This window comes from Notamacropus eugenii, chromosome 7, assembly GCF_028372415.1.
Source record: "Notamacropus eugenii isolate mMacEug1 chromosome 7, mMacEug1.pri_v2, whole genome shotgun sequence".
In the NCBI taxonomy this organism is placed as follows: Eukaryota; Metazoa; Chordata; class Mammalia; order Diprotodontia; family Macropodidae; genus Notamacropus; species Notamacropus eugenii.
In genome coordinates this window covers 142,061,975-142,079,924 of record NC_092878.1, presented here as the reverse complement: position 1 = coordinate 142,079,924, position 17,950 = coordinate 142,061,975, and the positions used below count along the sequence as shown (strand labels likewise).

Below are 17,950 nucleotides of genomic sequence, written 5' to 3'. Positions count from 1 at the left end.
TAGAAGTTATGCATCCAAAGGACATTCAATAACTATTCATTATAGAATGAGTAATACCCTAGGACCCTAGGAAAAAAGAGAAAAACTAATAAAATTGTTGTTGCTGTTTAGTTGAATATTAGAAGAAAAAAAGACTTGTCTATTGACAAAAATAGAAATGCTCTGTTTTCCACTTATGTTTTGGTTTAAAATTATTTGTTCCTGTCTTTCAGAACCAGGAGAAAGGGAGCTAAGAGGGAAAAGGCAGTGTGCTATAGGGATAGAAAGGAGATATTGTTTCAAATCTCATCTTTGACACACACTAAGTGATCATGAGCAGAACCCTTGACCTCTCAGTGTATGAGGCAGATTTCTAAGGCCTTAAATTATAAATGAATTGCCAATATGTATCAGTGAAGTTCCCTACAATTGATGTAATCACAGGTCCAGAATATCCACCATTCCGTTTTTCTTCTGAATGTCATGTAACAATTCCTAACCTTAGAGATAAGCTAGATGAGGTAATAGAGGCCCAGAGAGGTTGAGACTCATCCAGGTACATCTATGTTAGAATTATAGGCACAATGAAGAAAAGCCTGAATTTTCATGGAGTTTTATGTTCTGATTAACTGGATTTTCTTGTTAACTGAGGGATAATTAGAAACCCCTTTCTTCAACTTTTATCAGTTTTTAAAAGTTTAGTATAAATGTTCAGCATACTTCCTGACAAATACTGAACACAATTGAATCTACAGACCCTCAGAGATCATCAGTCCAAAAATAGCAAACATTCAGAGGTAGAAAGAACAGGAGACTGGGTTGATTTAGAGTAAATGCCTGATGTGACTCTGTACGACTGTAACTTATTGCCTTCAAGTAGAGAACAGAAACCTGTTCCAAGAACCTTAGAGTCTACCAGTTGCTTGTGTCCTTCCAAATGTAGATTTTATTTTTATCTTTTTTAAAAAAAAAAATCAAAGATCCATGATTACATGAGTGTAAGTTCTTGCCCTAGGGATGCAGAGTCAAACTCCTCTATGGCTTAGTACATGGCCTTTTAAATTCAATTCAGCAAACATTTATTAAGTGTCTACTATGTGCTGGTCCTCGAGAATTGGATGTGGTAAAACAATTCATCATCTGATCTGATGAAAAGTCTCTCTGAATATGGCTAGGCTGCTTCCTGAACAATGTACCAGAGACCATCTGCTCAGGACCCAGACCTTTCAGCCTAGGAGCATCTGCTAGAGTTTGTACTCCCCTAACATAGTCTTTGACAGCCCAGGCTCATGGCTTAGCACTTGAGTAGAGATTGGAGGATGACATTAAAAAAACATTTCTGTTCAAGTGTGCTTCCAGATACTAAATTTGCATATAAGATTACAAATTGAATTCATATCAACCTTTTTTTAAAAAATGAAAAGAACTTAACTTCTTCTTTCCTTTTATTTTCTCTTTTTGGGTTATTTCTTCCCTTATAAATAAACATGGGAGGAACATTGTATAGTAGATATGTAACGAGAGACAGGAAGACCTTGGTTTGACTCTTGCCACAAACAGTTCTCTGAGCCGTTCTTAACTTCTCTGAGCCGGTTTCCTTATCTGTCACAAGGAATGATAATTATCTTCATTATGAAGATCAAATGAGACGAGAGTAAGTCTTATATGTAAAACCATATAAATGCCACATGTTCTCTTCTTGCAAGTGAATCTGGATTTTGCAGTTTCTGGCACAAATTTGGACACCTAAGTATCAGAGGTGGGATAGCAGGGCAAAGTGGATAGAGAAAAAACCTTGGAATCAGGAAGACCTGAGTTCAAGTTGCACCCCTGACGTACTGGGCAAGTCACTTAACCTTTCAGTGCCCCATGCAAACCTCTAAAGCAGAGCAGATGGCAATCTGGATTATGAGAAAGTTTCTTTAGGGAATTTCTCCATAACAACTAAATCACATATCTAGTCCAAAATAGAATCTAATGATATTTTACCATTTGAAATGCTTTTCTTGCCCAGAACCTCTTAAAGTTTTTTTTTTTTTAGTTCTGTAAAATATTTCCAAATTGCAATCTTAACTATTATATATCACTTTACGTATGTCTATCTAGCATAGTGCTTTCAAGAAACATTTGTTTCTTTGACAACACTATAAAATGGAACTATCTGCTGATGGCAAAGATCTGGCAGACAGGTCTCCCCTTTGTGCCTTAGTGACTTTACCAGTGTCCATGACTTACTCTGCCCAGGGACAGAATAAAGGTCTTTGCCTGTTTTGATTCTATTTCATTAAGATTGTTAATGTTTACTCTTATTTTTCATTTAGAAATCTGTAACTCTAGAAAAGTGAAATTCTTCCATAAAAAACACTGATGTTAAAACATAACTTAAGATGGTCCTGCCAGTGCTTGCCAAGGTTACCACAGTCTTAGCAAAGTATTGCTTTAGTATATTAAATATCCCTAGTGGTTGAAGGGAGTAAATGAATAGTCTTGAAATGACCAAGTAGTAGCTTATAAAGGAGTAAGATTTAACTTTGGGAGACCATGTCATTTCCCACCCACCCCCTCCCCCACTTCAAATTTATTCAACCATGTCCCCTTTTCTTTATGGATAAGGAAGTGGAGGAGGGCAAGCTGAAACCCACATTTTTGGTGACCGTTAGCTTGTACTATAACAGTTACTGGTTTCCAGTTTCACTAACATAATTTCACCAATGATCTCTCTCTTCTTTTAGAGTCACCAGAGCCCTATTTAAACTCTGGGGTGGAAACCATTTGCATTTGAAATTTTGAGAAATTTTCCCCTAAATTTTATCATTGTTTTTGTTCTCCAGACATTGCTAAACCATAAGGCGGTATTGGGAATACTTGAATTTCCATGTGCATATGTGAATGCTGGGCATTTGACTTTCCTGGGTCTTGATTTCCTCACATTTAAAAAAGAAAGGATTAGACTAGATGACCTCTAAAGTTGCCGCCAGCTGTTAGTTAATGATCCTACTATACAACATGGAGGAGTTTCTGGGGGAAACCCCAGGGCCCGCAATTCCACTCATTCCCTCTCCCTAAATGGCACTTCTACTCTGGAGTCAGGCTGCTTTCTGGAAGGGCACTATCAGTACTAAAGAAGCCTGAGCTCTAAGGAGATGAGGCTAGGTTTGTTTTTGTCATGTAATTTGGCTTGTTAAATCTCCAAGACAAATTGCTTAAGGCTTAGCTTTAGGCTTAAGACTAGGTTTTCCTCGAAAGGGAAACACCAACAACTCTCCTAAGTGAAAGGGAAGGCTTAAAACAGGACTCAACATCTTAACTTATAATTACAGTTATACTTTCAGAAGAATGATTCTTAACCCTTATCAGAACAAGAAGCAGTATGCAGGACCACTCATTTGGCATGTTACATTTCATCTTGGTCCTGAACATCTAAACCACTCCGCAAACCAGGCTTGGTCCTACCTTTTTGTTGCAGAAACTTTTCCCCACAAGAGCCAGATCCATTCACTGGACCTAGGATCTATGGACCTCTTGAACTTCACCTCCAAGCCTGGACTCTTTCACCTTAAGGTTACTGTTTGGTCATCTGGAGTCTAGGCACAAGCTCACCAAGTTGAATCTATCCTCCATGTGGTAATACTGGTCTGATGTGAACAGAGAGCACAGATGATCCCTTCACCTTTGTCATGGGCATAGCTGAGACATAAAATCGCCATATGAAACAAAGCAAGATACTAAATTATAAGTTATCTTTCCTTCTAAAGGTCCACTGACTCATCATCATCTTCCTCCCCTCTGTCTTCTCCCCTTCTCCTTCCCCTCCCCTCCTTTCCTTTTTCTTTCTTCATCCCCTCCCTTTTCCTCCTCTTTCCCCTTTTCCCTCCCCTTCTCTTTCGTTCCCTTCTCTTCCCTTCCTTTCCCATAATTCAACTCCCATGAACTGAATGAACATACCAACGTAGATGGCTTCCAAATTTCTATTTACATTGTTTTAATATTTTTATCTTAATTTATTTTGAACAAGCAAATTTTAGGCCATGAATTTATTTTTCATGTCCTTTAATATCTTGAATTGTTAGTGAAGTCATCTTGAAGGAGAAAAAAATGTCATATCTGACTATATTTCTGATGTGTATTTCCAATACATGGGAAACCAATAATGATTCTCAGATTTTTCAGTAATCTGGAAGATATTTACAAGTAATTAGTATAGTGTGATTTCCACACTAAACCAGACATTAAAACTTGCTAGATCTGGAATACTTTATATAAGTCAACTTAGCAGACATATAAATTTGTAACAACATATAGTTTATAATAACAAAGTACACGGAGCATCCGCTTCCAAATTAAAATAGAAACCTACCCACTTTTGTCTGTAAATTATCTCTGTGGTTCTAAAATTGGAGTCTGGAGTACTAGTGGCTTTTATGTGAAGAATAACGTTCATGAGCATATGCTTAGATTACATTAATGGGGCTAGAATGAATTTGTTAAGAACTTCAAATAGTTTTCCTATATTGCATAATCCTTATGCAAGTGAAGAGTCTTCAATTTCTCCTTTCCCATTTATTTATCTGGAAGAAAATGACAACAGTAAGTGGTGGCTCCTATTTCAAAGCATTCAGACTTTGAAACATAGAATTTGTCACAAATGAGACTTAAAGAAGAAATGTTCCGAATGTTAATGACTTTTTCAGGATGACTTATCTTATTATCCTAGAGAGTGTATTTGACATACATTCTTCCTTATAGGTTGAAAGTGTCTTAATTATCAACTATGAAGACCACTCTCCTGCTAATTTTCTTCTGGGGGTTCTCCTGTGCTCTTCCTGTAAGTAGATGTTTTCTGACAATTTCTGAATTAAACCTTCCAAACACACAACCCTCAAATTTTCATCAGTCTGGACACAGACCATCAAACTTGCTCCATTTAGATAAAATCAAAGATGCTTAATGAAAAGCTTCCATGTGTGATGCATTCTGATTTTTAGGAGCCAGTGTGATATATAGCATCTGTGGTTTAGGAAAATGAGAGCTGGCCTCAGAATCACAAAAAAGTAGGTTCAGTCCTGCCTCTGATAGATTCTGGCTGTCTAATTCTGGGTAAATCTCCAAGAGAAGTCACAGACCTAATTTACATTGGTAGAAGTTCCCTCACTGAGTGCTTCCATTCCAATAAAATCATGGATCCAGTAACTATACGTATGAAGTATGACATTAAATGTATGCATCACATATATAATGATAAGTAATGTATTCAAAGTACCATGAATTTACATATATGTGTATATATGTATACTTATATACATATATGTGTATATACACATGCATGTGTGCGTGAGCATATAGCATTGTCTACCCAGGCTCTACTGCTTGAAGGCCAAATATATTACATTTCACCCTTTTCTCCAGGGTTTTTCAATCTCCTTAAAGGCATTTAGGCTCTCTGCCTTTGACTCCAGCTTCTACCCATGGTGTTCTCTCAATTGTAGGGGGATGAATCCCCTGTACACCAATTCCACTTACCCATTAACAGTCAAATAGCTTTCTTTGTAACTTTTACAAAGAAATATTTACTTCAAAGTTATGGTCACAAAGATATAGAATCACTCCCAGGTACATGGGGCTTAATTCCTTTTCTATATCACCTACTTATCTGGGGAAGGGGGAGGGATTAGGTTCTTAGCTTAGTTCACTTCTTATAGAGCACAGTCCTAAATTCCAAGTTCAAACCCCTTCTTGGGTTGAAGTCTTAGGCACACTGGCTTCTCTGCTGGCTTGACTGTAACTTCGCAACTGAATTCCTGGCCCCAAAGTCACTCACCATGGCTCAAACTCAGTTCTTGTGGGTATAACTACTTGCACCTGAAAATGAGACGGATAAATGAAACAGCAGAAACAGAAACACCCCAGGTTCATTTCTCTGAGCCATGAAGTAAAAGTAAAGAAGGGAAGAAGGTTTGCCTCCTTCCCAGTTCATTACTCCCATGCTACAGGTGAACTCTGTGTGATCATTATCTTTTGGACACATTAGGAAAGAGTACACAGGAAGTAAGCAAGACTGTCCCAGTCTGGCAGTTTTAAAGAAGTAACATCTTCCAACTACACAACCAATGGAAAGAGGCTTACTCTTCCCCATTTGGTAGGAAAACGCAGGGAAGTAGTGTGCCTTCATGTTGGGTGGTATGAGCATGCTGTATGTAAGTAGCTGCCTCCTTGAAAGCTGTTCTGAATGTTTAACTGTGTGGTTTCCATTGATCTAGGTAGCCAAATATCTAAATACAGATTCTGAGAGTTCTGAAGAATTGAAGGTGAGTTGAGCAGGGTATGTTTCTAAATAATGACAGTTGTAATAATGATAATTAGCATATCTATGGTACCTACTATGTGCCAGGCATAGTGCTAAGTGCTTTACAAATATTTCATTTGATCCTTACAACAACTCTGAGGGTAAGTACTATTATTATTTCTATTTTTACAGAAGAGAAAACTGAGGAAAATAGGTTGAGACTTTCCCAAGGTCACACAATTAGGAAGTCATTGAGACATTTGAATGTTATAACTGGTATGAAAACTATTCTTTAGATGGTGACCAAATTGATGGTTCAGTGACCATAAAGTATAGTAAGAGAAGCAAAATGGTTTGGTACATCAAGAGTCAGTCTTGAAGTCAGGAAGATCTGGGTTCTAGTAATGCCTTTGACATATAATGACTATATGACCTTGAGCAAGTCAACCTCTCAGCACCAGTGAAGGTGCTGATATTTACTTTTAGAGTAAGTTTTCTTAAAAATTATTCATACCTGTGGGCTTCAAAATAGAGTCCAGGAACCCCTGAGGGGTCATGACTTGACCCTCACAAGGGAAATGATTTAACCCCAAGGACTGTGTAATCACCCAATCAAAGAAAAGAATGATGAATCTCATCTCACCTTCTCAGTGATAGACAATCCTGGGATGCATCTCCAAAGAAATTCACCTTCCTAGCTTCCCAAAGACCCCACTACCTGCTCTGCTCTTCTACTATACAAGCTCCCTTCTCCCCCTTTCTGAATTGTGTGTAGCCCCTTTGAGGACATTATACCCTAACCAGGAACTCACAGCAGTAACTGGGCAAGTGCTATTGGGGAACATCTCTCCCCTTTCCCCAGCACACCCATCATCTTCTCCCCAGATCACCTGGTAGCTTTTGCAGGTACCCTTTGGAGACAAAGTCTATGATTGGAGCCCCAGTGGCCAGTGAGTGAGAATTCCATTCCTCATTTTCATCTGGGATGGTACCTCTCACTGGAGTCTCATAGGATAAATAGGCATAGATGGGTTCATCTCAGATTTAATTATATTATCTTTCTCTCCCAAGCCCACCCTTCTTTCAAACTTTATTTCTGTTGACACCATCATCCATCTGGTTTATAAGACTGATGTCATTTTCAGCTCCTTATTCTCACTCACCCCACATATCCAGTCAGTTGATAAATTCCTTTGTTTCCACCTCCAAAGCATACCTTGAATCTCTCCCCTAGTCTCTACTCACATAGCCACAGTCCTGTTTCAGGCTCTCATCCCCTTTAGCTTGAACAACTGCAATATCCTCCTGATTCGTCTCTCAACCTCTACACATGTCAAAATGATTTTTCCTAAAGGGCAGGTCTGACCACTTTACTTTGCTCCCCTATTCAGCAAAATCTAGTGTCTCCCTATGGAATATAGGGTCAAATATTATTTTTTCTTTTATCTCATCTTTTAAACATTATCTTTTGTGTAAATATTATAATGCTTATAGTTATTCATACAGGTACTAATTTAATAATTTATCATTATATTTTTAAAGATCATTTATGTATTTATTGTAAAACATTTTTTCCTCACCCCCCAATTTCATGTTAAAACAATTTAAAAAACTTTTTTTGGCAGTTGGGGTTAAGTGACTTGCCTAGGGTCACACAGCTAGTAAATGTCGAGTGTCTGGTCTGAGACCGAATTTGAACTCAGGTTCTTCTGACTTCAGGGCCTATCAGGGCTCTATCCACTGTATTGCCTAACTGCCTCCAAAATTTTTTATCTATCTTTCTTTCCCTCTCTTTGTCTCTCCCCAAGACAGTAAGCAATCCAATATAGTTTATACAGTATCTATAATCTCTAGGAGAGCCAAGTGAAGCAGGTATGACAGAAATATATAAAAAATAAATCCATGGTGATTCTTTGTGGGAAAGCTTTTGTGGAGAAGGTGGTGCTTTAGCTGAATTTTGAAAGAACTAGGGAGAAAGCATTCTAGATGTGGAGAAGAGCTAGTGCAAAGACCTGGACATGGATGAGAAAGTGCTTTGTGGGAAAAAATAGCAAAAAAACCCCAGAGTGCATGAAGGGCAGTAGCATATAATAAGGTTGGAAAAGTAGGTTGGAGTGGGTTGTGAAAAAAGATTTAAATGTCAAACAGAGTCTATATTTCATCCTAGAGGTAATAGGACGCCAAAAGAATTTTCTGAGTTAGATAGGTGATATGCTCACACCTTAATGTAAAACAGTTCCATATTAGTCGTTTTGTACACGATTCAAAAAAGAAAAAGGAAAGACAGAAGACTGATAGACAGAAAGAAAGAAAAAGAAAGGAAGAAAGAAAAAAGAACAAAAAATAGCATGTTTCAGTCCGTATTCAGATAGTATCAGTCCTTTCTCTGGAGGTGGATGTCATGCTTCATCACGAGTCCTTTCAGACCGTCTTGGATCGTTGTAGAGCTGAGAATAGCGGTCATTCACAGTTCATCATACAATATTGCTGTTACTGTGTACAACGTTTTTCTGGTTCTGTTCACTTCACTCAGCACCAGCTCATGCAAGTCCAGCTTTTTCAGAAATCATTCTGCTTGTCATTTTTTATAGCACAATAATATTCCATCACAATCATATACCACAGCTCGTTTTGACATTCCCAATTAATGGGCATCCTCTCTGCAGCCAATTCTTAGCAACCAAAAAAAGAGTTGCTATAAATATTTTTGTACTAATAGGTCCTTTTCCCTATAAAGATAATTTATCAGAAAAAATAACCACATTGGAACAACATAAGCAAAATAATTTAAAATATAAGTGTGTAACCAACATAGTTTGGAGATATCTTCCCTACACCAATGAAATCAATGATCCAGACCTTCAGCTCCCAAAGTACTATGTGCTAGTTATCAAGGACACAAAGATGAGGCAAGGAAATAATTTCCACTCTCAAAGAGGCTGCATTCTATTGGGAGATACAACATATGGCACCAGGGAAAGAGTGCTGAATTTGGAGTTAGAGGACCCTGGTTCACATTCCATTTCTTTCATTTACTATTTGTATGACCTTAGGCAATCACTTAACCCCTCTGGGTCTCAGTTTCTTCATATACAAAATGAAAGGTTGGCACTAGATGACCTTAAAGTTCTTTAAATCTGTGGTTCTATGGTCAAATAAAAATAAACACAAAGGACAAAGAATCAATCAACCATCAAGTATTTATTAACGTCTCTAGTATGTGCCCAGCACTGTGGCAAAAGTGAAATAGTTCTTAGCCTCAAGGGGTTTATATTTTATCAAGGAAGATAATCTACAAAGTTTTTTTGTTCAGTTGAGTCCAGCTCTTCATAACCCCACTTGGAGTTTTCTTGTCAACGATACTGGAGTGGTTTGCTGTTTCCTTCTCCAGCTCTTTTATAGATGAGGAAACCTAGGCAACCAGGGTTGAGTGACTTGCCTAGGGTCACTTAGCTAGTAAGTGTCTGAGGCCAGATTTGAACTCAGAAAGATGAGTCTTCCTGATTCCAGGCCTGGCACTCTATCCACTGTGCCACCTAGCTATCAAAACCTACAAAATAACAGTATCTATAATCTCTGGGAGAGCCAAGTGAAGCAGGTATGACAGAAATATATAAAAAATAAATCCATGGTGATTCTTTGTAGGAAAGCTTTTACGGAGAAGGTGGTGCTTTAGCTGAATTTTGAAAGAGCTAGGGAGAAAGCATTCTAGATATGGAGAAGAGCTAGTGCAAATGTCTGGAGATAGATGAGAAAGTGCTTTGTGGGAAAAAATAGCAAAAAAGCCAGAGTGCATGAAGGGCAGTAGCATATAATAAGGTTGGAAAAGTAGGTTGGGGTGGGTTGTGAAAAAAGATTTAAATGTCAAACAGAGTTTATATTTCATCCTAAAGGTAATAGGACGCCAAAAGAATTTTCTGAGTTAGATAGGTGATATGCTCACACCTTCCCTCTAGGAAAATAACTTTGGCTGCTGTATGGAGGATTGATTGGAAAGGAGAGAGATGAGGCAGGGAGATCAATGAGGAGGTTATTGTCCAAATGAGAGATGAGGCAGACCGAGATTCATCTGGAGATGTATGTTTACATATATGCAGATATTGCTGAATCCTTCCTGTCATTGCCATTCGAAAATCAGTAAGTGCAGAATAACCCTAGTCATAAATAAATATGTGATTCTTTATTCTTCCTTTGACATCTGCCCTCTCAAGCCCTACTGTCTTCCTATCAATTCCATACTACAATTGGCTAGAATCACGTTTTGCCAGATGGATCATACTCTCAGAGAAACAAGGCATAGCTCACGCTGGTCATTACCTTTCCCTCAGATGTGTTGTGTTGTTATGTGGTTTGTCCTTCATTCTCAAACAGGACCATGATGTCAGGAAGCTGATGCCATGACTTGCAATTGAATTTGAGTTGAGTAAGGGAGGGATGTATAAAGTCACCAGCCCCACTTTTTCCTCTGGAGCTATCTTGGTCCAGTGGCCAGATATAGATCAGGACAACTGGAGATGGCCAAGATGTAGGAGACCTTGGTCTTTTTAAGATAAGGTCTTCCAAATTGTGCAGTCTTGGGAGTGTCATCCAAGGAAGTGGGCTACATTCAGAGTGGTTGCTCCTGTCATACTGTAACAAATGTCTGGAACACAATCTCTTTTTTGCTGTCACACAACATCAGAAAGTGGCATGTTTAACATGTCTTGTACATGGGAGGTGCTTGCTAATAAACTGTTGAATTTAATATGTGACTAAGAGGATCCTTAAGAATCCTCATTGGATTCCTCAGGAGTTCATTTTTCTGCCAGAGACTCAAACAAATTTGGTGATGCTCTGAATTCGAGAGTGCACTATTAGATTTCATATTGAAAATGGTTACTTTTAAGATTACATTACTTAGATGGAATTATCCTTGACTCTTATCCTCCACTATTTATTCAGTCCCTTAGGGAGCTTTGTTTTTAAAACCATGCCATCACAATATTTCCAGATTATTCATATAATATGTAAATTATACATCAAGGAAGTGACAAGTCATCTAAAATTATTCTAAATCTTTATAGCAACATAACATCTTTATATAACAGTGACTTGCTTTTTTCTTCCTCTTTTTTTCAGGATCATTTGGCACCGACAGCAGTTCTTTCCTTGGTAATTATCTTCTTCCTGTTACATTGACTCATGTTTCCCCCAAGCAATCCTTAGAACACCTTGAACTATCTTATGGGACAGGGAAATATAATACACCTGAACTTCAAGCAATGGAGATGAGACCCTTTTTCTACTTCCTATGACTGCTAAAGGGAAAAAAAAAAAGTAACTTAGAATTGTATTTCCCTTCTTTCAGGAGAGTAGTGAGTCATCAGAAGAAAGTAAAGATAGCTCAAAGGAACAGGTAATTAAATCTTTCCTAACATTTAAGTTATTTATGCATTGAGGGAAATGGTGATGACTTAAATTATATGGAAACAGCTCTAAATATATATTTTTAAACCATGAAAAGTCAATAATTCTGAGTACCAAAAAGGGAAAAACAAGCCATTTCTGTCATTCTAACACATTTTGGTATTTTATTTTGAATGTTGGGTTGAGGATGGGGGATGCAACCTATAGACTTCAAATGCCGGAAGTTTCTTCTAATTAAAAATATTTTTAAACAAATGGTTACTCGTCTAGCCATGGCAACATGATAGAGGAGCTCAGAAACATGATGGAACATTGGATCATTCTAAAATCGTTTACTTTATAATTGGGATTAGCATGGATCAAGTAAGGAAAGCCTTCCTAGTCAAAGTGGAATGGCTTCTGAGAGAGGAGACAATGGCAAATATATGAGGAGTAAGAAGGGAATAGGGGAAAAAAAAGAAAGCAATTAGCATTGAGCAATTGGTGAGGTTGTAAAGGAAATCACCTGAGAGTAGGGAGTGGTACAAGGTTTCAACTTTCCTCCAGGACAGGCAGTCAGTCATCAGGACAGTGGGGCACCACCAAGGTAGACTTTTCTGGAGAAAAAACCTGCCAGAGAATGGTCTCTGGTGTGGGCATCAAGGTGGTGAATTTTCTGGTAGTGGGAGTTCCACACACTGTATAAAAAGGCAAAAACAAAATACTACCTGCTATCAGGGACTTATGCTTTATTTCTTATCAGGAGAAATAGATTTAATTATATACAAAATAATTTTCTTTGGATCAGACGTGTCATTTCACTGGTGTTATACAGAGAATACCCAATGGGTCAACTCTCTCTACCAATATATATTTGCACCTGCTATAACTTAAAGTCTTAATGAGTTTTGCACAGTACTAACAAGTCAAGTAGCTTGGAAGAAATCTCAGAGACCCCTTAGTTTTGGAGGTGAGGAGCTTAAGTTGCTTACTGAGGGACACAAAGTCAAGATGAATCCAATTTTCTATCCACTGTGCTAGGCTGGCTCTCATACAAAATATAAATACAAAATCAATATATGAAGTAACTTCCCGGGTGAGATACTTGCAGCCTGGGGGTTTAGGAAAGGCTTCATGGTGACACTTGGGCTGAGCTTTAAAAGAAGTTTTGGATTCTAAGAGGTGGAGGGATGAAAGGGACATCTATGGTGACAGCCCACACAAGGGCACTGTGGTTATTGTTTAGTTGTTCAGTCATGTCTGAATCTTTGTGACCCTGTGGACCACACTGTCCCTGAGGTTTTCTTGGTAAAGACACTGGAGAGGTTTGCCATTTCCTTCTCCAGTGCATCACTTTTTGTCAGAACTCTCCATTAAGACCTGTCCATCTTGGGTAACCCCACGTGGTATAGCTCATAGCTTCATTGCCACAATAAGGCAGTGAACCAGGAGGGGATGCAAAGGCATAGAAATGGGAACTATGTGTGTGAAGAACAGCAAAGTGACAAGTGTGGCTAAACTTTAGAGTTGACAAAGGGGGAACCTAGAAAAGTAGTACATTCCCCTTCATGACTCTCAGGTTCCTAATATGGAGATTAGACTAGATTTTCTGTGTCAGTATTCTATAAGTTCCCCTACTACTTATCCACTAATGCTACAGAATTATTGTCTATTGCTCTATTATGAGATAACTAAAACTTTAGAACTATTTCAAAAATATTTCAGAAAGCACAAATGGAAGGATATCTTCACTTCCTGATTTATCAAAGACTTTTTAATTCATTATTTGAGGGTCATGGTTAAAGGAGAGACATATTTGTTAATTGAACAGCATTATTGAAGCCTTGTAGAGTTTGGAGTCCTAGGACTCAACTTCAAATCCTACCTCTGGCTCCCATTGACTTTAAGCAAGTCACAGAGCCTCCCAACTCATCAGTTTTCTCATGTGTGAGGTGAACGAGGAGGGATGAATTAGCAGGTCTCTAAACTCCCTTCTGATTTTAGATCTACAACCCTAAGATATGAGACCAATGAATACAGCCTTGGTACGAAGGATGCTGGAAACCAGGGCTGTAACAAACAAGGAGGAGATATTCCTCTACACAGGAGCCTCAGCAGTTGACTGATCAGTGAAGAAGGCAGGAAAAGGCTTTCAGAGCCCAATGAGTTCTGAGTGGTCCGCCTTGCCTCAGTTTCTTGGAATGCTTATTTGACCCCTAGATGGCCAGTTTTGTGACAAACTTGGCATAAAAATGGCACCTGACATTTCCTGTTTAATGATACGAGAGATCTCAGTCCCACACTGCTGAAGCTTATTTCTACAAGCAGTAGCTGTCAATACCAGGGACCAGATGACAGGCAGTGTGGTATAATGCAAAGAGTAATTGCCTTTGGCCTGGATCCTGGAGATCTGGGTTCAAAACCTGACTTTGGCACTTATTAGTTGTTTGATTATGTCAAACACACATACACACATGTGTGTATGTGTGTCTATGTGTACTCATTAAATCAAGGGACATACATGTTTATTCACACACATATGCCAAATATAAACATATATGCCATATATAAGCATATATATGTCATTTAATTTCCTGAGTTCCAATTTCCTTTTTTTTTTTTTGGTAAATCTGGGATAATAATAATTAAACACCTTTACTTTGTAATGTACTGTTTGAAAGAGCTATTTTATGAGAACACTAATGATGCTTTTATTTAATAAACGGTAGTTTCAGCCTCCTCCTGCACCAAAGTTTTCTGGTTACTTCCAAGTCCAAGCGTGTCCACTATACGTCAGGCCTTATGCTGGGTGATGGGAATGTAAAGACAAAAATGAAGAATCCCTGCCCTCAAGGAACTTGAATTCTATTGAGAGAGACAACAGGCACATATACATATATATGTATATGTATACACACACACATATATATGCATATCGACACACAAACACACACATATATATGTATATATATATATATGTATACATATATATATATATATATATATGAAATGTTTATGCCAAATAAACAGGTAATGAGGTATTGGCACTAGCACGGGGGCATCAGGAGAAGCCTCAGAGGAGGTTACACTTGAGGGGAGCTTTTGAAGGGAGCTTTAGCCATGTCTCCAGATGGGGAGACGAAGCACAGTTGACATAAAAATACAGAGATGGAATACTTTTCCCTTACAAAAGTTTTTCTTTTTGCTTCACAAAATGATTAACTGAAAATTTTCTCTAACAAATATGTTTCCCCAATGTAGCTACAGTGTAATGTGTGAAAAAAAATGCAACCTGCATTCAAATCCTGACTCTGTCTGTTACTTGTCGTAGACGTGTCTCTGGGCCAGTCACCCCAACTTTTCTATGCTTCAGTTTCTTCATCTGTGAAATAAGAGAGTTGCATGAATGTCCTTTAAGGTCCCTTCCAATTCTAAATCTATGAAAATAGGATAGAAATCATAGACATTTAATTTTTACACAGCTTTTGAAAAGGGCTTGTATATTATAAAAAGTGACAAAATGGAGGTAGAACTGAGTTTCTCCTATTCTCTCATAAGCATCTGGTGGAAATGCCAAGGGATAAGAAAGAGGAGTAGTGGTTCTAGGAAACACACCAGTTAAATGGTTGGCCTTTATTGTAAGCTAACTGTATCTCTTAATTTCTACACGTAGATAAATGAGGACAAGATGGATTACAGTGACCGCACTGAATCAGAGGAAGACTTGGGTCTTAATGATCAAGAGACTGTTTATAGACTATCTGACAGCTCCTTTAAGAGTGGAATAAAAGACAGTGATAAGAACGATGATGAAGATGACAGTGGAGACGACACTTTTGTTGATATAGACAATAGCCAGGGGTCCATGGAAAGGCATCAACAAGAAGGTAAAAAGAGTGCTGCAGATGGGGAAGGTGTCAGTCACCATGCTGTCCATGACAAAAGCAGTCAGAGTGAGAGCAGAAGCCAAGAAGAACCGAATGAAAGTCATAAGGTCCATGACAGAGACAGTGATGAGTACACTGTGGGAGGAGGAAGTAAACAGAGCTACAGCAACTCCAGAGATGATTCTTCATTTGATGACGAAGAAATGCAAGGTGATGATGCAGACGCCATTGGGAGCAGGACCAGCAATTCTAGAATGATTCGTTACAGCGTCTACTCAAAGAAAAAGATTCACAACACAAGAGGCCAGGATGGAAACAGACAAGATTCATCTGATGGAGATCAGTTGGTGGGGCAGGCTGGCAGGAAATCCTTCCAAAAGGCACACATCTCAAAGGAGGCTCTCTGGGATGACAACAATGAGAGCAACACCATGGAAGAGGCCATGAGTGACTCCAAAGAAAACAGTCAATCCCATGAAAACAGTCAATCCCATGAAAACAGCCAAAGCAAATCTCAAGAAGACAGCAACAGTCAGTCTCAGGAATCCAGCCAAAATCTCAGTCGGGAGTCCAGACCACACAACGATGATGATTCTCGTGAAAAACAAAGTAAATCCCAGGAAGAGAATGAAAATGTTTCACGGGGTGATAACCCTGCCTCTAATAGGAAGAGCGTTGGCCTCTCTGAAGTTAATAAGGAAGATACTAGCAGTAATTCCTCTGAGGAGAGCAATCTAACCACATCCTCCAAATCAAATAGTGAATCTAGAGAGGATCAAAGTGACAGTAAATCTCATGAGAGTGTGAACACCTCAGAGGAAAGCAAAGAGTCAATTGAGGATGAAGACAGTTCCAGCCAGGAAGGCTTCCAGTCTCAGAGCTCATCCAGAGTGAGCCAAAGTGTCTCCAGGGAGGACAGTGGGGAAAGTAGTTCTGAACAACTACAAGAAGAGGGAAATAGTCAATCTGAAGATGATGCCAGAGCATTTCAGGAAAACAGTAACCTTAAAGAAGATGTGAATTCCAATGAAAGTCCATCAGTTAGCAATGAAGAAAGCCTGTCCAGAAGCATTGAGGTAGAAAGTAGAAAGCTGGTGCTTGACAGTTATCATAATCGACCCACAGGAGACCGTGATGACAATGACTGCCAAGATGGCTATTAGCATTAACTCAAAAGTATATTTTTGTAAAAAAAGGAGGGGGAGGGAGAAGGAAATGGGGGTGCTTTGATTTATTTATCCTACCAAACTTAAGATGACCTGGATTTATTTCTTTTGGAAGATAATTAATGGGACACCATAGTCATTTGTAGGGGATTGCCCTTCCATAGAAGTTCACAGAATGTGAATCAGCTCAAGGATACACTATCCATGATAGTGGAAACAAGAAACGATTTTGTGTTATAGCTTTATAACTTGGTTTTTGAAGAAATGCCATGAGATGAGGATTCTTTCATAAGTGAGTTTTAAGTGATTAAATATTTGGTTGGAGAAAACATTAACAAATTATAGGATAGCTGTGTTTTGGTTTAATGAACAAGACTTCTTTCTGTCAACCATCTTATCCTTTTCAATGGGTTCTCTGTAAACCATTAATGTTAAAAGGAGTTATTCCGGACCACTGGTGTGTGGGAATGGGTTCTGACAGTTCCTGAGATTCCCTTTTATTTGTCAAATTATGTGTTTGACATAATTTGAGCTTCTGTTCCTTAATTTGGATTATGTGCAATGCCAGAACTGAAACTCTGTGACCAGCTGTAACTTTTGCTCATAGCAAATAAAAGCTGTGTATATAGACTCCGACTGAACTTGTTATGTACACTTTGGAATGTTACCTCAACACAGGATATATTTAATGTTTTGTAATAAAGGTAATAATATCCAGAAAAGTGTATTATATTTAATGTTTTGTAATAAAGGTAATATCCAGAAAAGTGTATTCTGTACCTTTTTTTAAAACACTGATGATTATCCACATATTTTTAGTTTAATGAAATGCTTTGTTTTATTCCATTTTCAAACAATAGTTACTAACTGTTAATAATAACATAGTTTCTAACTGTTCTCACAAAAATTTTACCTTAAATCAGGTAATAATTTATTGTATTGTTTCACCAACAGTTGTGCTTTTCCAACAAATTTTAAATAACTTCCATTCTATTGTTGTCATTGAATAGAAGGATAAAATAAAATGTTAACTTATTTTATACCAGAGAATACAGATTGACATAGGAATAGATCAACCCACAGTTCCTGACATTTTCTTCCAGGACTTCATCTGTATTGAACCTCTAAACTATGCCCTTTATATTTTATCTCTTTGGAGGTAACCATTTCAGCTTAAAAAAAAAATACCCAAAACTTATTTTTATCAGCACCATCATTATCATTATAGCCCATGACTCAGAATCTAAAAT

At 38.1% G+C, this 17,950-nt stretch overlaps 1 protein-coding gene across 1 annotated transcript; it reads left to right on the top strand.

Annotated features, from left to right (window-relative positions):
- Positions 1-15,331: 15,331 nt before the first annotated feature.
- DMP1 (dentin matrix acidic phosphoprotein 1) lies at positions 15,332-17,353 on the top strand. The gene has a single exon (XM_072623195.1). It carries the CDS (start codon positions 15,336-15,338, stop codon positions 16,695-16,697), a length of 1,362 nt encoding a protein of 453 aa, XP_072479296.1. The 5' UTR covers positions 15,332-15,335; the 3' UTR covers positions 16,698-17,353.
- The last annotated feature ends 597 nt before the right edge of the window (positions 17,354-17,950 follow it).